Source organism: Meriones unguiculatus, chromosome X (assembly GCF_030254825.1).
Source record: "Meriones unguiculatus strain TT.TT164.6M chromosome X, Bangor_MerUng_6.1, whole genome shotgun sequence".
NCBI classification, from domain to species: domain Eukaryota; kingdom Metazoa; phylum Chordata; class Mammalia; order Rodentia; family Muridae; genus Meriones; species Meriones unguiculatus.
In genome coordinates, this window is record NC_083369.1 from 141,222,993 (window position 1) to 141,249,225 (window position 26,233).

Consider the following 26,233-nt stretch of genomic DNA (forward strand, 5'->3'; position numbering starts at 1 on the left):
AAAAAGTTTACTTTTGCAATACACAGAAATAAAAATTCTTATATGTAGACTACTGAGCAATCTGGCCTTGAAATGCAGCATGCAATGGCAAGACAACTTACAGGACCTATGCCAACTCATAGAGGCACACGAAAGTTAAAAATGAGACCTGATAGACTAGGATCAGCGGGAAGAAAAAGAAACCCTCCCCTACCAGTAGACTTGGGGAGGGGAGTGTGTGGGGAAGGGGGAGGAAGGGAAGGATTGGAAGGGGAGGAGGGAGGGAACTAGAGGAACAAAGTAAATAAAGTATAATTAAAAATAAAAAAAATTAAAAGAAATGAAAAAAAAGTAACATCTTTTAAAAACATTCTCACAGCCGAATGTGGTTAATCCCAGCACTCAGGATGGCAGAGGCAGGCAAATCTCAGTGAGTTTGAGGCCAGCCTCATCTACAAGCGAATCCAGGACAGCCAAGGTTACACACAGAAACCCTGTCTCAGTGTGGAGAGATGGCTCAGCCGTTAAAGGCTAGGCTCACAACCAAAAATATAAGAAACCCTGTCTCAGAAAGAGAGAGAGAGAGAGAGAGAGAGAGAGAGAGAGGGGGGAAAAACACACATTCTAGCTGCTCACATACATTATTTAAGAAATATTTTATCATTTGAGACCAAAAAATGACATTCAGGCTTTATGCCAAATTCCCCAAGCTTAATGATGATTTCCTGTACCTCTTTTGAAAAGTGTTCCTTGTGTCAAAGTCTTCTGAGCCTCTTCTGGGTGACTGAGAGTAGCTTTCTTCTTGTGCCCTGTGGTGTCTCAATTCATCTTCATGCCATTTTTCTTCAAATCTAAAGGAATCTGCCAGTGACATCTGAGGTGGCTTCCCTCCTCTCCCACTTCCTCTATCTCTATGCTCAACAGGAATATACCTTCCTTGCATTTGGGGAGGATAACAATCCCTTTTGTGCTCTGTGTAGGTTGTTGCACTCTCTGAGTATGTGGGTATATACTGAGATCTTCTGTCATCATCCCCTCTTCCAGGGAAATATTCTTGGTGAGGCTTATACGTGTCAAATTTTTCAACAGGCTTTACATTTGGGGAAGGTGATCTATTTTCGTAAGACCGATAATATGAATTCACACGAGGGGGAATCCTTGATTTATTCTGTCCATGTTTCTCATCATACATTCTCCAAGTAAAGGGTCTTTTTGGATCATTTCTATATTCAGGGTCATAGTGCCCATGGAAATGTCTTTCCTCATAGTATTCAAAATTTCTAGACTGTGGTGATAATGACCTATGTAAACAAGCATAGAGAAGTTTAGTTCACTTTGTGACAATCAACTGTTTTAGGGTGACATACCTAAAACACTGACCATTCCTAAAATTTCACTACCATCCCACTCAAGATAAGTCTAGGCAATTGGAATTGTCAATTGGGGTGAGGGAGACGGGTTAACGATTCTTTTATCCTACCTGCCAATCATACTCTTTTCATAGAAAATAATGTATTCAATTGATATATCAAAACGGGTTTAAATATACATGTTGTATTGGAGAGGAGAACAGGGTTCAGGTAGAAAGCAGAATCTTTTTTGAGAGACTGCCAATAGCCAGTTCTAGCAAAAGTCGATGTCGTGACTTCAAAGGGCCAATCAGGAAAAACTTACATCACGTTCAATAGCCAAGTGAGTAACAAGCATAAGTGAAGTAAGAAAAAAATGTTCAGAAGAGTGTCAAGAAAGCTGAACTTGACCTCTAAAATTACAGTCTAACACAATGATGGTACAATTTAAACTCACACCCAGAAATGTTTCTATAGTTTTTTCCAACGGATTGTTCTCTCCCTCAAGGCTATACCAAAGAAACAGCTTATTGTGTAGCATGGGCAGGTAAGAAAAAAGGAGTCACTTTTCTTCCACACATTTAAAAAAACAAAAAACTGGGTGCTGTGGCTTGTGGCTCATGCCTGTAATCCCAGTACTCGAGGAGGCAAAGGCAGGCAGATATCGAAGTTCCAGGCCAGCCTGATCTACAAAGTGAGTCTAAGACAGCCAAGGCCACACGGAGAAACCCTGTCTCAAAAAAACAAACAACCAAACAAAAAAAAAACAAACAACCAAACAAAACCCCAAACAAACAAACAAGTCCCCTTCTCTAACCCAAGCTGACCTTGACTAGTACCATCTCTACTGACAAGGCTAATACTTAAAGCAAGGCTTATACTTAAAGCGATCTTCCTGCCTCTTCCCACATCATGCTGGGAATACAAGAGTGTACCAATATGCCTATCCCTCCGTAAATACTTCTAGTATAAACTGACTTTTCTTTCCAAACTCTCCCCCCTTACACATCAACTGAAATATGTGCTGTTCAAATAGTTTACACCTCTGGTCCAAGTGTGTTTTAATGCACCTCTAATGCTCTCTCTTATAGCGCTTCTGTATCTGTCTTCTGTGCTTCCTTGATTGTGTTCATGTGATTGCCAGCATGCAGACTTGTATTCCCATTGACAAGACTCCCATATTCATGGAAAATGTTGGAGGTTACTCAGCCTTAGAGATAAGGAAAGGACTGGGCATGGTGTCTCACGCCTTTACTCCTGGTAGTTCGGAGGCACAGGCAGGCAGATCTATGGGTTTTAATCCTAGTCTATATATTAAGTACCAGGTCAGCCAGTGAGACCCTGTCTCAAAACCAAACAAGCAAGCAAAGAAAAAAAAAAAGAAAGAAAAAAAGAAGATGAAAAAGAGGGTTGGGAGGAGGTGCCATTTCTCTTCAAATCTAAAGGAATCTGCCAGTGACATCTGAGGTGGCTTCCCTCCTCTCCCACTTCCTCTATCTCTATGCTCATCAGGAATATACCTTCCTTGCATTTGGGGAAGATAACAATCCCTTTTGTGCTCTCAATAAAATTTACCTTTGCATCCGAGTGAGAACCTTTTCCCCATATGACCTGTTAACTTTTCATCTCCTCCTTTAGGGCTTAATATGTCCAAATCAGTAGGAAAAGGTGTTCCCTGACAATTTTTTACTTTACCTGTTCTAAGAAGCTTCTAAAGAATTAGGACAATCCTGAATCTTTCTCCCCCACCCCCACCCCAGGGGCAAACCTGTGTCATCCACAAAAGAAAGGAGACACTCCTATCTTTTCCAGTATTCATTAGGACATTTACATTGGACTTGGCAATACTGTCTTTCAGAGTCACCAAACTAGACATACTAGTAAATATTACCGACCAGAAGCAGAAACTCTGCCATCCAGATGGCTATACCTCATCAAGGAGGGAAAGCAACTAAAGCCTCTGAGGAATTCCTGAAGATTTCATCTCTTTTCATTGCTAAGCAGAGAACTTGGCAGCCAGAGGCAGAGGTCTTCCAGATGGGACGAAATATTCAAGATTTAACTTTAGCCCTTAATTCACATTTAAAACTGCTCTAACATTGTTTTATGTCTTACTGTCTAATGCTTCCTTCTCCTAGAAAAAGTTGTTATAATGGTTGTTAACATTTCCAATTCTCCTAAAGTTTTCTTAGGAGACAATTCTCTAATCTCTAGAGTTTAGCATGCCTTATGAGTAGAGGCACTGACAACTTTGGTTCCCCAGGAAACAGCCTTGGAAACAGAGATAAGGTCTCCCTCTGGAATAGAGGGCTTATTTGTTTGCTGCCCACGATAATAAGATAATGCCTACTCCAAGTGATTCAAGTTCCTCAGCTGTGTCATAACCCCAGAACCTGTGACTGTTTTGCATCATCTATCCAGCCAGCCACTCTGAAGTGCTGGCACTTAGGGAATCTTAGAAGGGAGAAAGAATATTTCTGACATGGGAGTGCTTTGTGGCGAACTAATATGTTGGATTGTATCAAATCCTTTATAGCTCCTAACAACCAACCCTGGAGAAGGAATCAGAAAATCAGGAACTAAGTTTTGGCAGAATCCCTGTGTTCCATCACTAGAGCCTCACTAAAAGAAGAATAAAATATAATGATCTTTATGTTGTTATCTTGTTATAGTCATTTCTATCTTTACATTCTCTTTTTGAAATTTCTCCCAAACACAACATGATTTTGCGACATTTAGAAAATGAAAACTAAAGTGGGATCAATGATTCACTGTATTATCAGAACAAGCACGCTGGCTAAGCTTTATTAATATAAAAATCATGGTTTATCTTTTGTGTAAATAATAATGGTCCTTTAGGTCAGTCCAAAAAGTTACTAGTTGCAAAGCGCAATTATTCTCTTCCTATGGATGCAGAGTGCTTTGCCCCCAACAGAAACCCAACACTTTCCCCACTATATCAAAGGTGCCTACGATGATGCTGTCCCCACCCAGTCTGTGTGCTTGCTGAGGCCATGGAAAATGACATACTTGCCCATGTAGTGCCACAACTTGGGACTGATGTACAATAAACTGGTTGAACTATTCCACTCTAATTACACATACTCTTGGACTGATACTACCTACCAGAGGAAGAAATGAAAGTTGAACTGTAATTGAGCTATTCAAAACCACTATTCTGCCAAGGTAGGAAACACTTTATTTTCTGACTAAATTTCTTGAAGCACATTATGAAAAACTAATCGTACACTCAAGAGATGTTTAGTAAACCTCTTACTAGGTTAAAAACAAAATTATCCTCCTCAAGGACATTTCTCATTCTGGTTGGGGTCACTGCATTCCTTTTTATTATAAAGTAATTCCAGCTAACAGCCCCAATTAAACAAATTCATCAACTCTCCAAATCTAGAAATACTACCACTACCATGATCAATTGTCTGTGAACAGCCAGGTCCAATAAGCTTATTAAAATGGAACCTTGAGCATTAATGGTGATTTTTTAAAGCCAAGAACTATGTGAAGCATGGAACTCCTCACCTTTGTTTCCACCTGGGGGATCTGGATCGTGACCGTGCCATCCTTCAGCATATGAGCCACCTGATTCGCTTTTTATACTGCAAGGAAATACAGCATTAGGAAGTTTGTTTTTAAAAAGGACAGCAGTATGCTTTAAAAACCTGATGGTTGCCAAGAAAAGAGTCTTCTGTGCATATATTTCCTGATCTACAAAACAGAGATAAGAATACCCACCTTACTAACATACTGTCAAAATAAAATGAATTAAATCAAGGATAAGCAAATGTTTTCTGTAAAGGACTACACTTGGAACTACTGTACATGTTCTATAACATGAGATCTGAATCAAGTCTATTCCTCCTGTTTGATTAAAAACAAGACTCGGCAGTGGTGGCACATCCCCTTAATCTCAGTACTTGGGAGGCAGAAGCAGGAGGACTCTGTTAAGATCAAGGCCACCCTGCTCTACAGAGTTCCAAGATACCCAGGACAATAACCCTGTCTTGAAAAAACAAACACAAAAACAAACAAAAAACAATCTCTTAAAATGTAAAAACGTAACTGTGCATTATATAATCACAGTACTTGGGAAGCTGAGACAAATAGAATCCTGAATTTGAAGCCAGCTTGGGCTACGTACCAGTTTTGAGGCCAGCTTGGGTTACACAACAAGACCATGCTTTACAAAAAAAAAAAAAAGGTCAAAGACATGGTTAGACCATTTTGAGATGTGCTATAAATATAAAACACACAGCAGCTTTCAAAGATTTGGCCCAAACAAAAGGATGTAAAGTACTTCATCAATCTATTTTACTACTGATCATATGTTAAAATGATTATTTTTGGTATACTGGATTAAATATACTGTTAAAATGTTTCCAAAATTTTGAAATTGACAGGATCAGGAGTTCAAGGGTATCCTATACTTCATATCATGTTCAAGGCTAGTCTGGTATGCATGAGACTCCGTCTCAAAACAAAATTCAAAACAAAACAAAAGAAAATAATGTTGTGGTTTGCTTCTCTGTTGCTGTGATAAAACACTGACCAAAAGCAACTTGGAGTAGGGCACAATCTGTTTAAGTATACAGGTTACAGTAAGAGACAACTAGAACAGTTACTGAAGGAAACTAATGCAGAAGGCAGGAACAGCAAGAAATGCTGCTTACTGGCTTGCTCTCAGGCTCACCTTCAGATTTTCCCCTTTCTGGTTTCCTTCTATTATTTTTAGAGACCAGGTTTGACTATACAGCCCTGGCTGTCCTAAAATTCACTGTCTCTCCTTGAACTTGTAAAAGATCAACTTGCCTCTGCCCCCTAAGTGCTGGGATTAAACATGCCCAGTATGTTTGTCAATTTTCAGATTTGTTTTTGTTTATAATCTCAGGTCACTTTCTCTTAAGACATGTACATAGTTCTAATTTTACTATCAAAGCAATACTAAAAAAAAAAAAAATAAATAAAACAGCACACATACAAAACAAACAAACAGGAAAAAATGATTCCGGTCTGGTAACACCTCTGCAGCTGTGAAAACCCCACCCCACCCCTGTGAACATTTTATGCTGAAATCTAGAGCTTGTACTATCCAGTCTGACTGTCCTGCAACTCCCTTTTTGCAGTGGAGATACTGAGGCTTCCAGTCTCTACCGCCGCCACCACCACTTATCTATCTGCTCACCTTCTCTGGTTTGCAGGGCTTTCTTTACTCTTCTGCTTTCTGGTCAGGGACCTGCCCATGATTTAACATATGACTTGGGTACAAATTCAAGAGGTTTCCTAGAAGAATAGTGCTTTAAGAGACTGATAACACACCCCCCCTCATCCTACACTGTGTCCTAAGGCATTCTGCTCTCCCTCCCAATAAAGGTACCTGTTGAGGTAAAGTGACGGGGGAGTAACACTGAGGATATTTCATCTTGTCTGCCAGCATGGGTTTCAAAATCAATTTCATTATTGCGTGTATGTGTGTGGAAGTATGCTCGCTTAAAGTTTCTCTTGGGAGGGGATGACTCGGGGATTGATTTGAGGTGTCTGTCTCTCTCACTTTCTGCGGTAAGGTCTCTTATTGCACTGGAGTGCACCTTTCTACCTTTGAAGCTAGACTGACTGGTCATTAAGGTGCTAGAATCCAGGTCTTGGTTCCCTTTCTCCCATTTCTGGTTTTCCTAACAAGTATCATTATGCCTGACTTTTATGTAGACAGCTGAGGATCTAAACCCTAACAGTAATAAAATCTAAGACTTGCATCAGATAAGAATCATGTGGTGGAAGTCTTTGCAGCCAGTCCTGAAGACACCTGATAAACCAGTGTCAGATGAAAGGGGAGGAGGTCCTCCCCAATCAGTGGACTTGGAAAGGGGCAGGGAGGAGATGAGGGAGGGAGGGTGGCATTGAGAGGGAATGAGGGAGTGGGATATAGCTGGGAAACAGAGTTAATAAAATGCAACTAATAATAAAAATTTAAAAAAAAAGAATCATGTGGTTTAACAATGTGTGGACAAAGAATCTTAGTTTCATTATGTCATAAATATAATTTATATTTAACTCCTGTTTAGTAATCTGGCAAAATGATTGTGTTGTTCTGTCTCATGATCTTCATTACTGAGTATTTTGTTAAATTTAGAAAGAAAACACCATAGGAGGGAACTGGTAAGTGAGAGGCAGAAACAGATCTAAACACAGTTAAGAGCACAGAAAAAACATAGAAAGGGGCTGGGAAGTTGGCTTCGGGGTATACGTTTGTAATCCCAGTGCCAAGAAAATAAACAGGCAGGTCACTAGCCTACTTGGCACAGTCCAGGCCAGTGAGAAACCACTTCAAAAACAAATGAGGCTGGAGAGGAATAGCTAAAATGCTTGCTGAGCAGCCAGGAAAACTTTTATTCAAAATCTCCAGCACTTGCATAAAAGCCAGGTAGGTATGACTGTGCAAGTCTGCAATCTCAGCACTGTAGACAAGAGACAGAAAGATCCCAGGGGCTTGCTGACCAGTCTAGCTGGAATGACAGTCTCCAAGTTAAGTGAGAGACCTAGTCACAAAAAACAAGGTAAAGTAACTGGCCTCCACATGTGCATGTGTACATGTTCCTATTTAGGGGTAAGGAAAGATTTTATAGCAGACATAGTCGTATACAACTTAAGGCTTAGCTGTTGGGAGGCGGAGACAGAGTTCAAGGCTAGCCTGATGACAGAGTGAGTCTCAGGAGAACAAGAGCTGCAAAAAACAAAAAGACTTGATACAGTAAACAGGATTTTGTCCTTTGTTAAAATACAAAAGGAACAAACAAAGAACAAAACCAGAAGACCCTAGTATTTTTTTTTTTCCAAAACAGAAAAAGAAAAGTGAAAGACTAAACCAAAAAAGGTTCAGAGTGTCACCAAAGGTCCAAGTTTTAAGCTGGAAAAGGCTTTCTAAGGAGGTGACTCCAGGTCAGAATCTTTCAGTGTATACACGGCTGACTTGGTGGTGAGAAGAGCTACAGCAGTAAATATGGAGTGTGGTTGGCTTCTTGCTTTTCTCAGAAAAAGTCCTTGAACCATGACATCAAGTGAACTGCTCCAACACTTGGCTCACTTGGACCATATACTAAAGTGCACTGTACTTTATGACACAAATGGACAGAGGTATGGGTGGAGTTCAACTTTCTTGCAGAATGTACTGCAAGAAAAATCCTTATTGGTGGAATGAAGTTCCGTATTTTAAGCTCAGAGACCGAGGGTTGTGCAAAGGGCTATCTACCAGCTGACAAAGATTCCTGACAGTATCAATGTATTATCCAACTAAACAAATGTAACTGGAAAAAAAAGGAAGAAAGTTTTCCGGAAGATAAATTTCAACGTGGGACGTGAACAATTCAAGGTTGTTAACGTTTTCAAGGGCAGGGGCTGGAGAGATAGCTTAGCGATTAAAGAGCACTGTCTGCTCTTTCAGCGGAACTGGCTGCAACTCCCACACTCCCAACACCCACGTGGCTGCTCACAATTGTCTGTAACTCTAGTTCTGTGGGATCAGGCCTCCTTTTCTGGATTCATTATTCAGCACTGCACACAAGTGATACACAGACGCAAACCTCACCAAAACACCCAGACATGTAAAAATAAGATTTTCTCAAAGTTACAATTCTTAAGGTTAAAAATCACTGCAACAGTATGAAAAGAAAATCCAGGTATAAAAACCAGCAATGTTTTCAGACATTGGTGTTGATAATCTTTGGAAAAACCTATGTATGTGCACATATTTGAAGACCAGAGGTCAACCTCAGGCATCCTTTTACAGAGTGATTCTTCTTTACTACCTTTTTCATTTTATTCTAGGTCTTGTCATTAAGTGGATTATTTAATTCTTTTCTGACATTTAGTTTGTCTTCTCTGTTTTCTCACCAAACAGTGGTTCTCAACCTTCCTAAAGCTGTGACCCTTCCGTGCAGTTCCTCGTGTTGTGGGGACCCCCATTCAGAAAATTATTCCCTTGCTACTTCCTAACTGTACTTTTGGTACTGTCATGAGTCATACTGTAACTGTCTAACATGCAGGTTATTCGGTATGTGAAAACCACTGCCATCGGAAGTGCTTGACGAGGTAGGACAGATCCTTTGTTATCCTGTTCGGCTTTGTTCCTAGTGTCTTCGTGATTATTAAATAGCAGGGTGCTCAGTATTTGTAGAGAGGAGGAGAAAACTTCAGGGTTGGCTTTGTATCTGACTTTGCAAAAAAAAAAAAAAAAAATTCTTCCCACCCCTGGGATTCATCTGAGCTTGTTCAACATCGGTAATTCTTACATGGAATTGTGGCCAGACACAGCAGCACGCAGGCCTTTAATCAGAGCACTTGGGAGGTTGGGTCAGGCATTTTCTCTGTGAGTTTGAGGCCAGCCTGGTTTACAAAGGAGTTCCAGGCCAGTCAGGGCTAACCAGTCTCAAAAATCAAATGACAAAAGAAAAATAAAATAAAATAAAATCCTTGAATCCCAGCACTCAGAAGGCAGAGGCAGGATTGCTCTGGAGTTCAAGGCCAGCCTGTTCTATACAGTTCATTAATAGAAAAAAATAAAATTAAATTTAAAAAAAAAAGGCCAGCCAAAAGCTACAAAATGAGACATTTCTCAAACAACCAAAATTAAATTTAAAATAAACATAGAACTAGTTATTGTTCCCTGTGCCCAGCCAAGCACTTGTCTTGGAGATAGTACTAACCTAGCTCAAATACAAGTGAAATTTAATTTGGGGAACACTGCAGGGGGACTCCGCACTGTCGGGGGAATGGGGTACGTGACGCCTCTGCAGTGAGAAGCCTTAAGTTTCTCACATCAGCATAGGTGAGAGAGGGTTAGAAGGGGCACACGCAGCAGCACAGCTTCTATTAAGGGCTCACTTGGAGTATGGTAGAGCAGCTTTCTGGTATATGCTCAGGAGTGATGTAGCTGGGTCCTGAAGTAGAACTCTCCCAATTTTCTGAGAAACTGCCAGATTGATTCCCAAAGCGGGTTGGTGGTGGGGACTCCCCTATTCTGAGTAGGAAGAGGGAGATGGGAGGAGGGGAGGGGAGGGCGGGACCAGGAGGAGAGGAGGGGTCTACCATTGGGATGAAAAGTGAACTGAAAAAAAAAAAAAAAAAAAAACTCACTTGGACTCAACTAAAAAATGCCACGCAGACCACTGCACAGGCACAAACACTGCTGTAAAATAGCGGCTACCACCATTCCTGCTACCATCACTCCACTACCGCCCAAGTGCTGAGATCCTGGGACAGTGACCACCGAGGGGGAGGGGGAAAGCCCTGAACTGGGAGGGAAAAAAAAATGACAGAAAGAAAATGTGAAAGAGGGAAGAAAACGGAGGAAAGAAATCAAAACCAAGACTTACCCTTCTTTCTGGAGGGTTGACTTTTCAGCCCTACTCCACCACACGCACACCCCATTCCAAAAACCCACGCAAAGAAAAGAATTCGGGGGTAAGAGGGAAGAAAAGAAAAATAAAAAAGGGCTCCGAAACAGAGGTGATGGCTGTTCGTCTCTCCTGTCTGCCAGTCACCTTCTCCAACCTTCAGTTGCGCTTGCATGCTTTTTCCTGCTTCTTTTGTTACCTTGTTTCCTTTTTGGGACCTGGGGATTGGGCAGCCAGGTTTCTGGACCTCAGAATCCACCTGTTCGTTTCTGCCTTAGCCCAGCAAGTAAATAATTTAAGCACCGCCCCCGCACCACTTCCCCAGCAGCAAGATGACTCAGCAGTTAAGACTACTGGCTGGTCTTGCAGAAGGCCCTGGTTTGATTCCCAGCTATAACTCCAGTTTCAGGGGAACAGATGCCCCCTTCTGGCATCCATGCAGACATGTATACACATAAAATAAAAACAAGTCTTAAAGAGAAATAATTTAAAAGGGGGGAAAAAAATCAAGAATGTATATTCACAACAAGCAAAGCAAAGCAAAATCCAAGCCAAATTAATCCAAATGCTTCACTATTAGTAAATGATTAAATGAAACCAGGTGTGGTGGTGCATGCCTTTCATCCCAGCACTCAGAAGGCAGAGGCAAGTAGATCTCTGGGAGTTACAAGCCAGCATAGTCAACAAAGTTAAATTCCAGGATAGTAAGGGCTGTTTTAAAGAGAAACCCTGTCTCAAAAAACTAAATAACTAAATTAAATATATGACACAAACATAATATTTCTTAACTTCAGATGTCTCTTTTTCTCTACTTACCCTAAGAGTCTGTATCAAACTCCTTGTTTTCCCTAATCAGGGCATGCTGGTCCTCCTATTTCAATGGCCTTGGTTCAGTTTGCCCATGCTTTCCTGAATTGTTTGACCCTAACTTTCCTTAGTGCTCTTCCTCATTTTTTGTTTGTTTTGACTATAATTCTAAATTTCTTTCTCCTTGAGGATTCTGGGTTTGTTCCGTAATTATTTCAACACATTTTATTTATTTACATGGCACTATTAATTTAAATAGGCACTCTCTAAATAGTGTATCCCAAAACCAAAATTCAAGTAATGTATGAGATGTGTGCATGTATGAGATGAACTAGTAATCGGGAAATGCAAGTAAAATCCAATCATTTCTACCCATTAAATTTTTAAAAAGTGAGGTTGTTATTTTGGAGAGTAAGCAAATGTATGGCACAAGAGGAACCCTCATACACTGCCAGAATATAGCTAAGTAAAAGTAGTTTAGAAGCAGTTTGGAGGTACCCCAAAATATTGAACATGCCCATATCCAAAAGCTCAGCAATTAATTCCACACATGACTCTCAAATTTTGGTGTGCATTATAATAACCTGGAAGGCCAGTTAACAAAGATTGTTAGATCGAAGCCTGGTATTAAAAGGACCACAAAAAGGTATTATTATTGTTGAAAGATGTGGAAACAATAGATGCATATGTAACATATAAAGTATAACATACCTGGCCTTTACAGAAAAAGATTGTTCTTCCTATTTACATTTCCTTTCTTGAGAGATCCAAGATGGTGTTGCTGAGAGCACACTGTGTCTGGTCAGCAGCACAGCAGGGACTGCACAGTGACCAACAGAGGGAGCTCTGCCCCCACCCCCCCACAAAAACACCAGCAATTGTGTTTCTTGGGTGAGAGGAAACCCCACGATGTGGGAAGCAATCCGGTCTGATCTCAGGTCACCCAGCTAAACTCCAGAAGAGTTCCTGGATTCCCTGTTAAGAGCTCAGTCGCCAGCCCAAAGCCACAGGCCTACACACACTACTCACTGTCCCAGGGAGCACTGTGGGCCCCCAAACACTGGAGACTGGATTCGCCAGTTGAGAGGAAATCCCCCCCACCCCCCACCCCCCCACCCCCGTAAAGGAAACAATTGGGAAGGACCTCAGGTAAACCCTGGAGGAGTTCCCGGGCTCCCAGCAGGCGTTCAGTTGCCAGCACAGAGCCACAGGGCTGAGCTCTACTCACCATCCCAAACTGATCTGTGTGTGGACCCCTGTCGAGATGGAAACATCAGGACACACAGCTAATTCCCAGAAAAGTTCCTGGGTTCCCACAAGATCAGGGGCTCTAGCCTCCAGCTACATGCCCGTGTGGTATGTTCACCAGTCACTGTTTTCCTCTTGGGTACTGGGTTCACAAGCCTCAACCTCAGTACAGAAGCCTGGGACCCCTGGGATCAGCACCAGATGCTGCTCCAAAGTTCAACCTGTCTCCCTAGTGAAACCAACCAAACCGCAGGGCTCCCTAGTTCTTCAAGAGGGCTGCACCCAGCAAAAACAGTGTAGGAGCAGCAACAGCTCACTAAATTCAGAGCAAGAAAACCAGAGGCAGGGCAGCTGTCTCTGGGACTTCTGGTGAGAGGAGAGCCCCTGGACTCCCAAGGAGCCCAGTTACCCCACAGGACCATACACCTGAGGTGAGCTGTGGCAATTCCTTGAGAAGCACCGACTATTCAGGGACCAAAAAGCTGAGGAGGCCTCCTTCAGGAACAACCATCTTCCTCCAAGGGGATTCTCCCCACCCCAGGATTCCAGCAGGCACCAGAAACTAACAGCCAACACCAGAGACGGCCAGATCAGTAGAGGCCAGCGTAAAAGCACAACCAACAAAAACCAAAGCACCTCCAAAACCCATTATCCAGGGCAAGTAGCCCTGGATACCCAACATAAGTGAAATTCAGGAAAATGACCTTAAATCTATGCTCATGAAGATGTAGTGGAGGAAACAAATAAAATCCATAATGAAATACAGAAATATGAATTCAAAGAGATTACGGCTATCCATAAAGAAACGCAGGAAGATACAGCCAAACATTTTGTGGCCTTTAGAGAGGACATACTTAAAACACTGAAAGAAATAAAAGAAACAGAGGAAGTTCAAACAAGTAGGTAAAGGAATTGAAGGAAAAGCAGGAAAACACAAACAGGTAAAGGAAATTAACAAAACCATTCAAGATCTGAAGATGGAAATGGAAAAATTAAAGAAAACACAAACTGAGGAAATCATGGAGAGGGAGAACTTAGGGAAGAAAACAGGAAGTACAGAGGTAAGCATAACCAACAGATTATAAGAGATGGAAGAAAGAATCTCAGGTGTAGAAGATACAATGGAAGAAATTGATGCATCCATCAAAGAAAATGTTAAATCTAAAAAATTCCTGACACAAACCATCCAAGAAATCAAGGACAACATGAAAAGACAAAACCTAAGAATGACAGGAATAGCGGAAAAAGAAGATTCCCATCTCCAAGGCCCTGAAATTATTTTCAACATAATCACAGAAGAAAATTTCCCCAATTTACAGGAGAGGCCCATAAGCATACACGTGGCCTACAGAACACCTAATAGATTAGAGCAGAAAAGAAAATCCTCCCGCCACATAATAATCAAAACAGTAAGTATACAGAACAAAGAAAAAAATACTAAAAACTGCAAGAGAAAAAGGCCAAGTAACATACAATGGCAAACCCATCAGAATCACACCTGACTTCTCAACAGAGACTATGAACGGCAGAAGGGCCTGGACGGATATCATGCAGACCCTAAGAGAACACAGATGTCAGCCTAGCCTACTATACCCAGCAAAACTCTCAGTCCTCATAGACGGAGAAAACAAGATATTCAACGACAAAAACAAATTTCAACAATAAATAACCTCACTACAGTAAAACTAAAAATAGCCAAGCATACAAACACACTACCAACATCAAAATCAAAGGATCTAACAGTCAGTGGTCATTAATCTCTCGCAACATCAATGGACTCAACTCTCCAATAAAAAGGCACAGACTAACAGAACGGATGAGTAAACATGACCCAACATTCTGTTGCATCCAAGAAACATACCTCAGTCACCACGATAGACATCACCAAAAAGTAAAGGGCAGACTGAAACAGCACAGACCACTTTGGGCAGCAGTGAGAGGCCTCAGCTCAGAGCCTGCTTCCCTATTAAATAAAGGAGAACTCCAAGGCAAACTTCTGTCCTGAGTACTAAGTTAAAGTTCTTATTAATAGGCTTATGTGATGTTAAGAGTATGAAATGTTAAGTTTATTTTCTACAAACTACTTGGTATCTTCATTACTACTTCTTAAAAATATGTTCCAATTCTAATCTAAAAGCTGTCTGGTAGATGACTGAAAAAGCAAAATGAATTAACTAATCTGTTCAATATGTAGAGCTGGCTTTTTGTTTGTTTCGGACTTTTGTTTATTTCAGGCAAGGTCTATTTGTGTAGTCCTGAAACCCACTATGTAGACCAGGCTGGCCTCAAACTCACAGAGACTCACATGCCTCTGCCTCATGAATGCTGGGATTAAAAACATGCATCTCCTTGCCAGTTTAGAGCTGTTATTTTTATGTTTGTTTTTTTTTTAACAACTGTGTTACCCTGTCAAGATTTATATATGAATACGATCACAGGAAAAGAAACCAAGTAATTAAAGTCTTGTTATTAAATTCTGGAAAAAAAAAAAAAAAAAAAAAAAAAAAACAAACACCACCAAGAAAGTAAAAATGTAAAACAAAGAGAAAAAAAAGTCAAAAGGTAACCCAATTAATAAACATTTTTTCTTTACAAATCATTTATCTTATAAAGAAATGCATACAGAATACTCAAGACTGTCTATAAATGTACTTAATGTCATCCTATATAAAAAGAATGTAACTCTGTAACAATCAAACTTTTTTAAACGGATAAAAGGGATGAATAGACATGTCTCCAAAGTACTATAAAACTGACTAAAAAGCACATAAAACCACTAGTCATTGGGGAATGTAAATCAAAGTTATAACAGATACCACTGTATGCTAATGAAGCCAGCCACACTAACAACATTCTATGATAACACATGTTTTTAGGGATGCAGTGCTAATACCATCCCCACACACTGCTGGTGGAAATGTAAATGGTACAGTAAGCCACTTTAGAAAAGTCTGGCAGCTCCCCCGAAAGTCAAACACAGTGTTACCATATGGTCCAACTATTATCCATTCCGGATATATATGCAACCACAATAACTAAAAATATGACTCGACAAAATATTTTGCAACAGTGTTCATAGGAGCACTCATAGTAGCCAAAAGGTAGAAGCAAGTCAAATGCACATTAAGAAATGAATGAGCAAAATCTCATACATATACAGTAGAATCTCTAACCATAAAATGTGGAGTAAATATCAAGTTATGCTTCAACATGGATGAACCTAAAAGTAGAGTGTCAAGTGAAAGAAGTTATTCACAAAAGATCTCATACTGTATACTTTCATATATGTAAAATATCTAGAATAGGCAAAACCCACAGAAATGGAATGATGGCTAACGGGCTTAATGTTTTTTTTTTCCCTTTAGTTTTTTTTTTTGTTTTGTTTTGTTTTGTTTTGTTTTGTTTTGAAACAGGTTTTCCCATCAGGAAGACTGGCCTCACACTTACTATATAGGTGAGGATGACGACCTTGGATTCCTGATTCCCCCCTCCTTCTATCATCCAAATCCTGGGATCTTTATATCATCCAAGTCCTGGGACTCTGGGTATCTAACATCACACCGAACAAGAGCTTTTTGGGTGAAGAACTGTTCTGGAATTAGACTTATGGTAATGTTTGTACAACTGTATGAAAATACCAAAAATACTGAACTATACACTTAAAATGGATGAATTATGCAAAAATATTCCACACTAAATGCAAATTCAGTATTTACAAATGCAATGAATTAAAATTTCCCCAGGAAAGCCTTTGCAGCAAGAGACCACAGGAATAAGAGGATGATCAGTAGCTCAGAGGAAAGGGGAAAGCAACAGTGAGAAGATCAGGCATACGGATTATTCTCGTGGTCACAGAGAGCATGTTACCTCATCAGCAATTCTTTAGTAAGAAAGAGCTATAAGTGCACATGGAATCCCATTGTTGCTTATCACTCTTACTTTGGTTACATGCGTTAAAGTAATTCCTGTCTCACACAAAGATAAATACAAAAGTAAACACGTTAGAAGGAAGTTAAATGCAAAGGTAGGCCCCTTAAAAAATTACTAATGTTCCTACAGGCTGGGGACATAGCTCGGTAGGTAAAGTTCTTGTCACACAAGCACAAGGACTTAAGTTGGATTCCCCAGAACCCATCTGTTGATTTTTTTTTTTAAGGGCCTACAAGTCTCTTTCACACATGGCATGAACCTGGATATACACAATAAATATGTGTAAAAATGGCATGGCCTTTTTAAAGATTTGTTTTTTTATTCTATGTATATGAGTGTTGGTCTGCGTGTGTGTGTGTGTGTGTGTGTGTGTGTGTGTGTGCATTATATTGTGCATGTAGTGTACACTAAAATCAGAAAAGGTCGTCAGATGCCTTAGAACTAGAGTTTCAATACTTGTGAACAATCATGTGTGTGCTGAGATATGTGTGCTCTTTAACTGCCAAGTCATCCCTCCACCTTCAAGAGATGTTTATTTAAAAAAAAAAAAATCTGACAATAAAGCCAAGCTTACCCCTACAATCCTGGCGCTTTGGAGGCTGAGGCTGGAGGCAATCTGAATTTGAGGCCCGCCCGGGCTCCACAATGAGTCTGAAGTCAGCCTGCACTATAGAGTAAAACCCTCTATCAAGGGTATATATGTATGTGTGTGTGCACATAGACACAAAGGCTAACTACATCATCACGTTCTACGAGATGCATTAAAAAACAACAGTGGCCAGTCAAAATGTCACTGTATGAGGCTGATGCATCAACAAAGGAACAGATGCATCAACAAAGTGTTCACCATGCAAGAAGACCCAAGTTCAGATCACCTACATGAAACCTCGCACAGCTGCACAACTGTAATCCCTGGGCTGGAAAGGCATTGGCTGGCCAGCCAATCTAGCACAATGAATGAACTCCAGGTTCAGTGAGAGAGAGTGTCTCAAAAACAAGGCAGAGGACAATGAGCTGGCTCAGCAGATAAAGATACTTGGCACTTAAGCCTGACTGCGTTTGAGCCCCCAAATCCACGTAAAGATAGACAAGGAGAACTGACTCCACAAAGTTGTCCTCTGACCTCCACATGTGTCCCAGCACACATGCATGCATACCCCCCACTAATAGTAAAGAAAGAGTAAAAAAAATAAGAGATAACAATCAAGGAAGATACCTGATACCAAACCTCTGGCCTTGACATGCATGTAACACCATTTGCTCATTTACAAATCATTGTTGATTTACAAGATTTTTAAAAACACTTAAAACAACAACGGAAAGAGCCTGGGAATATAATTTAGTACAGTGCTTGCCTGCCATGCATGAAGTCCTAGGTTCAGTCCCCAGAACCATATAAACTGATGATTCTCAACCTGTGGGTCACAACCCCTTTAAAAGTCTATTGACCTTTTCACAGAAGTCCTGAGACCATCGGAAAACACTGATATTTACATTATGACTCATAACAGTAGCAGAATTAGTTATGAAATAACAATGAAAATAATTTTCTGGTCATGCTCAGCTACAAATTGAGTCTGGTCTATGTGAGACCCTGTCACAAGGAAAGAATGAAGGGAAGAAAGAAAAGTGATTTAGGTATAGTAACATATGCCACAATCCCAGTACACAGGAATCCAAGGCCAAAGGATTACAAATTTGACTCAAGGTGGCCTAAATGTGACCCTGTCTCAAAAAACAAATGAAAGAACTGGGGAGCTATGCTCAAAAAATTTATACACTATGAAGAATAAGTTAAACTTCAAATTTGAGAGTACAAAAGCATGGTTTGGGGCAAAAGAGTTGTCACAAAAGAGTTTCTGAAACTGGATCTCTGCTTTTTTTGTTGTCGTTGTTGTTATTTCAAGACAGGGTCTCACTATGTAGCTCTGCCTTTCCTGGAACTCACTCTGTAGACCAGGCTAGCCTTGAGCTCAGAGATATTCCTGCCTCTGCCTCCCTAGGGCTGTGACTTAAGGCATGCACCACTAGAAACTGGATCTTAGGAGAGTGTGTAGGGTGGTCTCCAACTTGTGATCCTCGACAAACAGGTGATTTACAGGTGGCACATACCTGTAATCCAAACACTCAGGAGCCTGAGGCAAGGTTGGGCTGCAAAAGGGAAAATTATTTATTTTTATTCACTTTACATCCTGGTAGGATTTTTTTTAATGATGTATAAGTATGTACTTATATCCATATGTCAATGTGTATGCAACCATTTGGAGACCAGAGATAGACACCTTCCTCAGAGACAGACATCTTCCTCAATAGCTCTCTACCTTATTTTCTTAGGACAGGGGTCTTTCATCCAAGCTGAAGCGCACCATTTCAGCTTAACTGGATGGCCAGCAAGCCCCAGGGACTCTCCTGTCTGTGCCTTCTGAGAGCTGGGATTAGAAATAAGTACTGCAAGGCTGGCTTTTTATTCAGGTGCTAGGGCTTCATCTGAACCCAAGTCCTCATGATTACACCATATGCACTTTACTAACTAAGCCATTTTGCCCAGCTCAAAGAAATTTCCTTTTTTTTTTTTTTAATTTTTTTATGCCTCAAGATGCTTTACATGCTCTGAATTATTTTTTTACAAGAAAGCAAAGCCTGTAATAAGACAAGGTATGTGAATGCACTTTCAATAAATATCTCATACGACTTTAAAAGTTCATTACTGAGAAAATACCTCTTAAAAAGTTAAGTGATTTGGCCAAGGTAATCAGACATATTATAATTCAATGAAGTCATGTCTTCAAATCTCTCATTCATTTAGAAAAGGCCTTACTAAACTAGTTTTTCAGGAAGTTGAGTTAATGAACTACTATCAATAAAGAAGGAGAATAAAATAGGCATGGGGGACATGCTCCTGTAATCCCAGCATTTAGGAGCCAGAGGGAGGAGAATCCGAAGTTCGAGACCATCCTTGGGTACACTGTGAGTTCAAAGCCAGCATGAGCTAGAAGACTCTCCTTAAAAAAAGAAAGAAAACCCCAACAGAAGTGAACAAACAAGGCTCATTATGAAACTGCAGCAAAGCCTTTTAAAGTTTTTTTTTTGGACCTGTTCACATCTAGGAAAGAAATGTTAAATCGTGCCAGGCCTGGCGGTGCAGGCCTATACTACCAGCACACCAGCTTGAGTTGAGTGAGGAGACCTTGTCTCAAAAGGTACATAGCTCTATGGTGAAGTGCTTGCTTGGCATGGAGAAGGTCCTAGCTTTAATCAACAAGGCTGTAAAAGGGGGGAGAAAAAAAAACTGCTCAAAAGGTAGCCTGACCAGGAGCATAGAAGACCCTGTTTTCTACTGGTAGTTTGTAATTTGTTGCAGAAAAGAAATCACTCAAGGTGTAGCTCAAAAATCACCCCCAAGGGGAAAATATTTAGGGGGCTGTTTCCCTAGGACAGTCCTGACAGTGACACAGTTGACTAAATTTCTCATTGCCGTCTTTACTACTCTCCGATGTTCTCCCAGGAGGTCCCTCACGGACAAAGCCTGGGCTTGGGTCCCGAGGGCGAAGCGACTGAGGAGGCCTGGGAGCAAGGGCTCAGTCCCGAGGTACCGCCCCCTTCCTGATTCCTAGGGCAGACACTCCACTCGGGGAACAAGAGCTGCCACCTGCCCGTCGCCTCGGCCGGGAAAGACTCGGGAGGTGGGCAGGTGCTGCGACTCTGGGCGGCTCGGCAAAGGCACTCGTGGGACAGCCTCGGAAAGCCCGCTGGCCAAGCGCGCCAGGGGCCTGTGCCGCGCGGGCGACGGCGGCAGAGGGAAGGCGCGGGCCCAGCGTGAGGGGAAGAAGGGATGTTATCGCCCGGAGAAGCTCAGCTTGCCCGCCGCCCCTTCCCTGCCGCCCCTCCCGCCACCGTGAGAACCGCCTCTCCCGGGTGAAGGACACACCCTCCCTCCCTTGCAGGCCCGGGCCTCCTCGCTCCGCTTGCCCCCGGGACCGATCACCTTGCATGGAAGTCGTAGCCATATCCGCCGCTGTCGCCAAGCCTCCAACGCCACCGAAGCCGCAGGTCCCTCCAGGCCTCGCGATCTTGCTCAGCTCCCGCCTCCTGCTCCAACAAGCACCCAGCCACACCCGCGGGTCCACGAGACCCGGAACCACTTCCTTTCTTAATGGTATTGCCCCACCCCCTATCCCCGCCCATCGTGCCTGCCTCGCGCCAAACTTGCTTTCAAGGAGAAGCTAGGGCTCCGAGCCCCGCCCAGGCTGCTCCAGCAGACACTCTAGCGCCCTTTGCTGGCTGAGCTCACTGCGGTTACCTGAGACGCTAAAGCACAGGCGAGACCATCTGGCTGGAAGGAAGGGATGAACTGGATGGTGCAAGTCCTGGGCTCTTTGGATTTAAAGAATGCGGTCCTCTAGTCCCCTCGGTCTTCCTGCCTTGTATGCAGCTACACACACCAAGAGGCAGAGGTGTCCACCAAGCACTTCTAGCACTTTACTTGGCCCTCGAAGTCATTACAGAATCAACTCATCTGAGTCCACGTCTCCCTGGCCTCCATTCCCACCTACTTAATTTCTAACCAGTCCCCTAACTTTTAACCATTCCTCATAACCTCAAATGAAGCTTCTACTGGGAAAACAGAAACTTCTGAACTCTTCAAATAGGTTAATGGTACCAATAAATACCAATCCCTCCCTCTCTGCTCTCTTCTTTATCTTTTCTTTTTCTTCTTTTTCTCTACTCTCTTCTTCCTCCTCTTCTGTACCTACAGGGCGCTGTTTGTATGCACATATGTATATGTGTCTGTCTGTCTGTCTCTCTGTATGTATGAGTGTGTGTCTCTGTATGTATGAAGGTCAGAGGGCAACCTCAGGTGTCATTCCTTAAGGAGTACTTTTGTTTTGGATGACAGGGTCTCTCACTGCTCTGAAACTCTCCTAAGTAGGCTAAGCTGGGTGGCTTCCAAGTCCCAGGGATCTCCCTGTCTCTGCCTCCTCAGTACTGGAGTTACAAGCATGTGCCACCATGCCTGTCTCGTTTTACACAAGTTCTGGGGCTCCAACCCAGGTCCTGACCCCTGCAAAGCAGTCCCTATCCTAACAGAGCTATCTCTCTTCCCTTCCTATTTATCACTCTTATCTCTCACCCTCTGTCGACTGTGCTGCAGATGGAATCTAAGGCCAAGCAGGCAGTGTGCAAGCACTCTACCACTAAGATATGCTCCTAACCTGGCTACTTCCAAAGTTTCTTTTCTCACACAGTCTACATCATCACCAAAGGGAATGTGTCCTCTTCCTTTGAAATTTTCCCACTGGGCTATTTTAATCCACATTTTTCTCCCTTGTCAAAACAACTACTCCACCTGTTACTGTTACCCGCTGACACCATGATCCTGATTTTCGTCTTTGTAACATTTACAATCATCATCCCAAGGAATCCAGCCTGTATGAGTGAATCATTTTTTCCTTAGCCTCTTTTAACCCAAACGACCTTAAAAGTTCGTGCATGTGTATGCAGTTCGGGTGAGAGGTCAACCTCGTGTATGGTTACTCAGGAGCAGATCACTTTCATTTTTCATTCTTCGGAGACAAGGAATTTTATGGAAACCCAATGTCCTAGCTAGTTTTGTACCAACTTAACACAAGCTAGAGTCATCTTAAGGGAGGGAACCTCAACTGAGAAAAATACCTCAAAGACCCGGTGTACAGCAGTGTCTTAGTTAGTGATAGATGAGGGTGGGCTCAGTCCACTGTGGGTGGTGCTACCCCCAGGAAGGTGGTCCTGGGTTCTATAAGAAAGCAGGCTGAGCCAGCCATAAGGAGCAAGCCAGAGAAGCAGCATCTCTCAGCGGCCCCTGCATCAGCTTCTGCCTCCAGGTTTCTGCCATTTGAGTTGCTGTCCTGACGACTTTCAACGAAAGACTGCAATGTGGATGTGGAAGCCTAAGCCGAATAAACCCTTTCCTTCCAACTTACTTTTGGTCCTGGTGTTTCATCACAACCATAGAAACCCTAACTAGGACACCAGAGCTCACCAATTAGTCTAAGTTGGCTAGCTGGCAAGACCCAGAGATCCTCCTGCCAGTCTGGAATGGCAAGTTGGCAGCCACCACACCCAGTTTGTTTAGTGGATTCCAGGAATCAAACTCAGGTCCTCAGCATTCTACCAACTGAGCCATCTCTCCAGCCACCAAATAACCTTTACTTCTGCAGTGTTCACCCATTCTCATGGTGATGTACTCTAGAAAATCTGTCAGGTGTGCCTGAACCTTCAGCCCATAGGCCACATGCGTCGTATAATAGGTTTAAATGCATCTAAATGGTTCTTTTTTGTTGCTCAATTATGTGGTTCTTACCTGTGAACCTTGTATGTGCCAATGTCATGTGCCAGAGCCCACCGGCAGAGTCAAACAATTCCTGAGTGGGGAGTGAGGATTTAAAAACAAAATAACACAAGACACAAGGGATCAGCTTGAGAGGGCTGTCAGTAAAAACTGTCACATTCTGTTTTATTCCATAGCTCCTTCCTTGAGTCAGAACAAAGCACCTCAGTACAATGAATGGGTTCATGGAGAAGTCAAACTTGTTTACCTTGACCACCTCTCTGTGTGATCCTCAAACAAACAAAAGGAAGGAGCTTGGCAAAACAATCCTACTTATCTCTGTCTCAAGGTGAAGGCCAGGGTGTTATTGAAAACTCAATAACAAAGCAGCCTGAACAAGCAGCTCTCCACAGTCATGACAAAAGGTAGGAGATACCTGACTGCTCTGTTTCTAAAATCATGCATTTTTTTAAATCCTATTTATTTGGAGTCACAATCCCCATCCTTGCTATAGTATGTCTCCCTTAGTCTGAACACACAGTCTTTACTGACCATAGAGCTCCCACTTCCCATAAATTCAGCATAAACCCATGGTTTCTAGAGCAGTCTCCTCTGAATTAGAACATTCCCTTCAGGAAGGAGAGAAGGAGGAGACGTATTATTTAGTAGATTTCCACACCTCTGAGAAAGCTGAAAGCTGAAAGTTGTAAGGTTTACTAGGTCCCTTCCCCATTGTTACTCAAGTCATAAATGACTTCTGGGGAGGAGACTGACAACCAAGCTGCCCAGAGAAGGCCAGGCAGCCTAGAGGATGCTTCTGGCACCTGTTGAGTTGCCGTAGGTTGTGAAGACAGCTCCAGGATGCAGATTTCTTGGGCTGTCACCCATGTTGGGATGGGCCTTTTAGTGATGCAGCTGCTTTTGAATCATCTATATCCCTGAAGGTCACTCCATACCCACGCTCCTCTTAGCAACACTGATGAAAACTCATTGTTTCACCAAGTGGGACTTTGGTGAAAGGTCTACTTTGGTCTGTTGAGGGTACCCTATCTAGGATGAGTAAGTGTGTGTGTGTGTGTGTGTATGTGTGTGTGTGTGCACAGAACTACAAAAATTTTTTTTAGATTATGTCCCACAATTAGATGCTGGATAATCTAAACAACGATTGTTTGCCCCCTGCAGAAGCAGAAACCTGTTCAGCTACTCAGTCTAAGAAAACTGGAAGTCTCAGAACAAATGGTACCATTGATTGCCTCCAAGCTCCTTAGAGGGTGTCTTTGCTGTTAAGTGTTGAGAAGCTGAAGACACTGGAGTCTGGGGGCCACAGGCGATGGCTTGAGTATTGGACATATCTGCTGAAGGAGTACAGAGTTTGCACACTCTGGCTGGACATCTTTTCCTACCTGTATTCCATTTGAGCTGCAGGCCTATGAGGATGTTGCCACCCACATTCAGAACAGGTACTTTCCCCCTCAATTGCTGTCCTAAATGTCAATTATATCTGACAACACCCCCACAGATACATCCAGAAATGTGTCTCTAGGCATCTCAGTGTAGTCAGGTTGACAGACAAATCGTGACAAACACATTTTCAGCTACCCACGATTCCACTATTCAACTGTCTTCCAGGGAATACAAATGATACAGAACTGCTTCTTCAATTTGAGTATGTATCAGACTCACACAGAGGCTCTTCTTGTTGGGCTTCTTTCCAGAGTTTCTCATTTGGTAGCTTTACATTCACTCTTTTTTTCCCCATTTATTTCTTTTCTTTTTTTTTTATTGTGGTGATGGGAGTTGAATCTAGAGCTCTGTGCATGTTAGGCAAGTGTTCTGCTCCTTAGCTATACCCCCAGGTCACAGAGTCTCCCCTTTAAACAAAAGGTTTAACATACAAGGCAGGTGGTTCAGACAGCTAGAGAGTGCCTGTCTAACACGCAGGAAGCCCTGGTTGGAAGTAAAAAGAAAGGTACAGTGCATGGTTGTGCCCTTGCTCTTTTGTTCCTTCTGCACCCATAATATCTCACCCAGGGTTGATACCTTTAGCTTGAGTTCCAGGCAGGAGCTGACCTGCAATGCCCATGCATGTAGGCGAACAACATTTGTTGGGATGACATGCAGGGGTTGTTATTTTAGCATAATTTAATATGTGAACTCCTTATATTGTGCGTGCTTGGTATTCTGTAACAGGTTTTTGTTCTCATGAAAGCTGGAGAAGTTAATGGGAAAGGCCAATAATATTCTATTTCAATAGCATTCTACATGCAGATGCAGTGCACATTACACACCAAGAACTACGTTGTCACATGCGAATTGTTTTTTGTTTATTTGTTTGTTTGTTTGTCTGTTTTGAGACAAAGTCTCATGTAGTCCAAGCTAGCTTCAGACTTGCTGAGAATGACCACAAACTCCTCACAAATGCTAAGATCACAGGGATAAGCTATTTACCTGCTTGCTCCATGAAAACCGAAAAGAGAGCCAAGAGCCATCTGCTTGTCTTGACAAAGTTCACCTTTTCAGAGGTGAGTCTAAAAATGGTACATACAGAACAAACAGAAACATAGACACAGAGTCACGAAATCCACACAAAACTAATGGCAGCGGCCCTTCTACGTGGCTTTCCTTTGTAAAGGCTAATAGAAGAAAAACATGAAATACGGCAGAGAGCTCCCTTGTCCCTTGAAAATACTGCTGGCCTAGATTTCACCAGAGTTTTTGTATGTGTTCTATTTTGGGTCGTATCATGTGCCCTCAGTATTAACACCAATGTTTATATCCTAACTGAAAGAACCATGTGTGTTTTCTGTTAGCTATTAATGACATTTGATGCATAATGCATAGCTAGCCCTGATTTCTCCTCCTCCTCCTGCTCCTCCTCCTCCTCCTCTTCTTCCTCCTCCTCCTCCTCCTCTTCTTCTTTTTGCCCATGATACAAACATTTATTTTTTGCATGGACACTGTCCTTTCTTTTTTCTTGATGTTGTTTTCTTTATTTGAGACAGGATTTCATGTACTGCAGACTGGCTTTCAACTATTGATCCTCGTATCTCAACTGTCATGACAGTTATGCACCATATGCATAATATTTCTGTGTATGTGTGTGTGCTTGTGTGTATTGTATATTTGTGTGTGCATGTGTGTATTGTATATGCATGTGTTTTGTGCTCATGTGTGTGTAGGTGATGGAGGAAGACCTCAAGTGTCATCCATTT

The 26,233-nt window shown here is 42.1% G+C and overlaps 1 protein-coding gene across 10 annotated transcripts in view; it reads right to left on the bottom strand.

Moving 5' to 3' along the window:
• Bclaf3 (BCLAF1 and THRAP3 family member 3) overlaps nt 1-20,847 on the bottom strand; it is a 62,128-nt gene extending 41,281 nt beyond the window's left edge. For 4 of the 10 annotated variants that reach the window (XM_060375323.1, XM_060375318.1, XM_060375324.1 and 1 more), the window contains exons 1-3: nt 20,700-20,847; nt 4,866-4,942; nt 711-1,280 (exon numbers count right to left, since the gene is read on the bottom strand). In XM_060375323.1, the coding sequence (XP_060231306.1) occupies nt 711-1,280; nt 4,866-4,906 (611 nt within the window). In that variant the 5' untranslated portion in view covers nt 4,907-4,942; nt 20,700-20,847. Of the gene's footprint in view, nt 1-710; nt 1,281-4,865; nt 4,943-6,525; nt 6,624-18,826; nt 18,866-20,699 lie in introns of all 10 variants that reach the window. The other 6 variants (XM_060375321.1, XM_060375320.1, XM_060375319.1 and 3 more) reach the window with 6 other exon arrangements.
• Between the last annotated feature and the right edge of the window lie 5,386 nt (nt 20,848-26,233).